At 49.7% G+C, this 5,180-nt stretch overlaps 1 protein-coding gene across 1 annotated transcript in view; it reads left to right on the top strand.

Moving 5' to 3' along the window:
• Nucleotides 1-2,606: 2,606 nt before the first annotated feature.
• LOC108515897 (chymotrypsin-like elastase family member 2A) overlaps nucleotides 2,607-5,180 on the top strand; it is a gene marked incomplete at both ends in the record, with an annotated part of 5,025 nt that continues 2,451 nt past the window's right edge. The window contains 3 exons of the mRNA XM_017853081.1: nucleotides 2,607-2,789; nucleotides 3,855-3,983; nucleotides 4,506-4,642. Coding sequence (XP_017708570.1) covers nucleotides 2,607-2,789; nucleotides 3,855-3,983; nucleotides 4,506-4,642 — 449 coding nt within the window. The remainder of the gene's footprint in view (nucleotides 2,790-3,854; nucleotides 3,984-4,505; nucleotides 4,643-5,180) is intronic.

Below are 5,180 nucleotides of genomic sequence, written 5' to 3'. Positions count from 1 at the left end.
CTAGGCACCTGGCACATAGCAGTGGGGGGAAGAATTCATGAAGCCTTTATTAAAGTGGAGGAGTGGCTGGCACAGTGCCTTAAACACCTGTAATCCCAGTACTTTTGGAGGCCAAGGTGGGCGGATCACCTGAGATCAGGAGTTCGAGATCAGCCTAGCTAACATGGCGAAACCCCGTCTCTACTAAAATACAAGGAAATTAGCCAGGTGTGGTGGTAGGCAGCTGTAATCCCAGCCACTCTGGTGGCTTAGACAGGAGAATGGCTTGAACCCAGGAGACAGAGGTTGCAGTGAGCCGAGATGGTGCCACTGCACTCCAACCTGAGCGACAAAGCAAGACTCCATCTCAAAAAATAAAATAAAATAAAATAGAGGAGTGAGACAATAAACAACTGAATGGTTAAACTCATAACATGCCAGAAAATGAAAGATACTATGAGGAAGAGTAACGCAGAGCAAGAGAAAGGAGACGAGGGTGTCTGTGTGTGCCTATGTACACAAGCGTGCATGTACGTGTGTGCACACTGTTTGAAACAGCATAGTCATAGAATACCTCATGGAGAAGGTAACCTTGAGCAGAGACCAACAGGAAGTGAAGGAAAGAGCAACATCGATATTTACAAGAATATTCCAGGCAGGAAGAAGAGCCAGTGCAAAGACCCTGAGGCAGAAGTGGGTTTGGTGTATTTGCAGAACTGCATGGAAGTCTGTGTGGCTGGAGGAGAGGAGAGTGAGAGTGGGAGCCTACGGAGTCAGAGAGGCCACAGAGGGCCTAATAGGTCATCAGACAGTTTCAGGTTTTATAAGCTGTAAAGGGGAGCCACTGGAGGGCCTGAGCAGAGAAGATAAGTCATCTGACTTCCATTCAAAAGGGTCATTCTGGCTGCTGTGTTGAGAAAATGTGGGCAGGAGCGGGGAGAAGAGATGAGAGACTAGAGTGATCACTGAGAAGAGAGGAGGACTGGGACACGCATTTGAGGTAGTGACCAAGGGGTAGCAACCACTCCACATATTCCCAAGCTACAGCTGATGGGATTTGCTGATGGACTTGAATGAGGGATAACAGGGAAAGACAGGAGCCAAGGATGACACCAAGGTTTGTGGCCCGAGCAGCAGTGGAGTTGTCATGGACTGACAGAGGACCCAGGGGAAAGACCACGTTTGGGATAAGTCAGGAGTTTTGTTTTGGACATACTAAACCGGAGGGAGCTAAGGAAAGAGCTCCCAAGGAGGGGAAGATCCCAACCAATGCAGTTGCAGAAAGATGTTCCAAACAGGGTTTTTGGGGTTTTTTGTTTTGTTTTGACATGAAGTTTCACTCTTGTCACCCAGGCTGGAGTGCAATAGCACAATCTCGGCTCACTGCAACCTCTGCCTCCCAAGTTCAAGTAATTCTCTTGCCTCAGCCTCCTGAGTAGCTGGGATTAGACACACGCCATCACACCCGGATAATATATGTATTTTAGTAAAGACGGGATTTCACCATGTTGGCCAGGCTGGTCTCAAACTCCTGACCTCAGGTGAATTCACCAACCTCGGCCTCCCAAAGTGTTAGAATGACAGGCATAAGGCAGCACTCCTGGCAGAACAGTTATTTTTTAATAGTCTGTATGTTTTTTATTTTCTATCCCAGATTTTTTGCGTTAATTTTGTTGTTGCTTTTGTTGGGAGGGCAGAGCAGATACAGGCCTTTGCTATGTCACCCAGGCTGAGCACAGAGCAATCACGGCTCCCTGCAACCTAGACTTTCTGAGATCAAGCAATCCTCCCACCTCAGCCTCCTGAGTAACTGAGACCACAGGTGTGCACCACACCTGTGCAAATAAATCACAGTTAATTTTCATTTTATTTTAAAATTTTGGGTAGAGTCAAGTTCTTGCTATGGTGCCCAGGCTGCTTCACAAACTCCTGGGCTCAAGCAATACTCCCACCTCAGCCTTCCGAGTAGCTGGGACTATAGGCATGCACCACCGCACCCAGCGGCTAAATTTGGGCTTTTTTGTAGATACAATGTAATAGTCCTTCCTCACACTGCTAATAAAGACATACCTGAGACTGGGTAATTTATAAAGGAAAGAGGTTTCATTGACTCACAGCTCAGCATGGCTGGGGAGGTCTCAGGAAACTTACAATCATGGCAGAAGGGGAAGGAAACACGTCCTTGTTCACACAGCGGCAGCAGGGAGAAATGCCGAGCAAAAGTGGGGAAAGCCCCGTATAAAACCATCAGATCGTGTGAGAACTCACCATCATGAAAACAGCATGGGGTAACCACACTCACGATTCAATTACCTCCCACCAGGTCCCTCCCACAACACGTGGGGATTATGCTACAATTCAGGATGAGAATTGGGTAGGGACATAGCCAAACTTTATCAGATGGGGTTTCACCACATTGCCCAGGTGGGTCTCAAACTCCTGGGCTCCAGTGATCCTCCTTCCTTGGCCTCCCAAAGTGTTGGGATTACAGGCATGAGCCACCATGCCTGGCCTGATCGTTTTTAATATAGATTGCATTAACGTATTTTTTATCCTGATGTCTGAGGTTTTGGGTGCCCCCTTAAGTTGTGCACCTGAGGTGAGTGCCTCACTCCCCCTTACCCTAGTCCCAGCCCTGTTCTTGGGAAACTGGAGTGCAGGGAGGCCCTGCTTTTTCAGCCACAGCCACAGAGTTCCTGTGTTTCTCCCCAGGTCTCCCTGCAATACACCTCCAATGGCAATTGGCACCACACCTGCGGAGGGACCCTGATAGCCAACAAGTGGGTCCTGACAGCTGCCCACTGCATCAGGTAACTGCCATTCCCTGGGCACTTGGCCTGCTTACCAGCTGGTGCTCATTTCTGAGCTGGAGGCTTAAATGGCCTGAACCACCCTACATAAAGCAGCCTTGAAAAATAACCACTAGCCTGGCCGAGACACAAGCTGTAGTCAATCAATGGTTCAGTGTGTTGGCCTATCAATGTCAGTACATGGCATAGATGGGGTGTGCTGTGCCAGGTACTGAGGGAGGATGAGGAGAAGGGGAAGGCCTAATCTCTGCCCTCTTGGAGAAACTACATGTGGCCTCTGGATCTGGAATTGGGTACACTTGAACAACTTGACTTCTCAAAGCTTCAATACCATCACCTGCAGAAAACAATGGAGTAACAATTTAGTGTGAATTCAATGAGTTGATTTACTAAAGGGCCTGGCACTTAGTAAATGCCCAGTGAAAGCTAATTCTGAATTATAGACTAATTATAAAGGCCCACGAGGTTCTGCAACGTTGTTCACTTATCCTCTTCGTTGTCCGTGACCTCTACTCATCACAGCTGGAACTCACCGGAGCTTCTGCTGGGTCGGCGTGACTCCTTCCAGGAGTGATCCCTTCTCCCAACTAATTTATCATAAGCTCTAGGAGGTTTTGGGGAAAATAATACAGACCTGCAGGCAGGAGTCCTGGCTTCTCCTTCTGGTTTCTCACTAATGGTGGGACTCTGGGCCAGGTTATGCCTCTCTAGGCCTCAGTTTCCCCATCTGAAAATGAAAGGTGGGAAAAATGTCCTTGAGAGCAAATGGCTCCTGTTTTCTCTGTGTTCATCTCATTCCCTCCATAATACTACAGAGTCTGTGTTATTACAACATTGATTTTATATTGTAGTTTAGAGTTAGTATAGTAACAATTATTATATGATCATAGTTCTTACGTTATATACTTTAGGCTCTATTATAACTAACTGATTGTCCCAGGGGAGGAAAGATCCCCAAGCCCCAACTAGTGGCTCATGCAGCAGCCAGTTACTTGGGTCTATCCCAATATTATCCAAAGCCAGGCCTCTGGAGGTAACCCTCTCCCTGGGCCCCCTTTCTCTCAGCTCCTCCAGGACCTACCGCGTGGTGCTGGGACGGCACAATCTCAACATTGCGGAGTCCGGCTCGCTGACCGTCAGTGTCTCTAAGACTGTGGTGCACCAGAACTGGAACTCCAACCAGGTCTCCAAAGGGTTCGTTACTGTCTGGATGCACTTGGGGGTGAGGTTGTCAGGGAACAGATGGGGGTCTCACAGAGGCAAGGGTCTCAGCCTCACCACATGCCGTCTGCTTCTTCTGTACGGAGGGGGAAGAAGCTCTGGCCTCTTAGATGTGGAACCAGCTCCAAAGATGTCTGGGGTGGGGATGTGACCTCAGGAGGGAGAAGCAAAGACTGCCAGAGTAACCTGGTTTGCTGCCAGTCAAGCCTGCAGGGTCCCTGTCCGCTGAGCGTGTATCTACTTCATGCCAAGTCCTGGGGACACAGTGACAGTGCTGTCGACCCTGTGATCCTCCCTGGAGTAGGACACAATCTCTCCTGCCTTGCCCCTTTCAACAAGACCCTCTGCATTTTCAAACATGCCCTGGGACCCTGCCACTCAGAGCAAGCTAGGGTAATGTACAGGGAACGATGACAAGGTCTCAGAGCCCTCCAAAGCCCCACAGGGCAGGAAAAGTCAACCCTGTCCTCATGCTCCGCCTCTGCACTGACCCAGGTACGACATTGCCCTGGTCAAACTGGCTAACTCCGTCTCCCTCACCAACAAGATCCAGCTGGCCTGCCTCCCTCCTGCTGGCACCATTCTACCCAACAACTACCCCTGCTACGTCACGGGCTGGGGAAGGCTGCAGAGTAAGTGGGAGCCAGGAGCCCCCAGGCCTGGGAGGGAAGGGAGGTGATGTCACCCCTGTCTGGCCAGGGCCTCTCACCTGTCATCCCAGGGTGTGTGGCTGCCTGGGAGAGATGGGATGGCATAGGCTGATGCCTGCCTGGGTTCAAATGTCAGCTCTCCCACTCCATGACTGTCACACCTTGGGCACATTACTAGGTCTCTCCATGCAGCACTTTTATCATATGTAAAATGCAAATAATTGGCTGGGCGCCATGGCTCACGCCTGTAATCCCAACACTTTGGGAGGCCTGGCAGGCGGATCACTTGAGGTCAGGAGACCAGCCTCACCCAAATGGTGAAACCCCATCTCTACTAAAAATATTTTTAAAATAGTAGGGCGTGGTGGTGTACTCCTGTAGTCCCAGCTACTCAGGAAGCTGAGGCAAGAGAATCGCTTGAACCCAGGAGGTGGAGGTTGCAGTGAGCCAAGATTTCGCTACTGCACTCCAGCCTGGGAGGACAGAGCGAGACTGCGTCTCAAAAAAAAAAAAAAAAAAA

The sequence above is a fragment of the Rhinopithecus bieti genome, unplaced genomic scaffold (genome assembly GCF_001698545.2).
Source record: "Rhinopithecus bieti isolate Rb0 unplaced genomic scaffold, ASM169854v2 scaffold_36905, whole genome shotgun sequence".
Taxonomy (NCBI): domain Eukaryota; kingdom Metazoa; phylum Chordata; class Mammalia; order Primates; family Cercopithecidae; genus Rhinopithecus; species Rhinopithecus bieti.
Note: the sequence above shows the minus strand (reverse complement) of the source record. Positions and strands in the feature narration are given on the sequence as shown.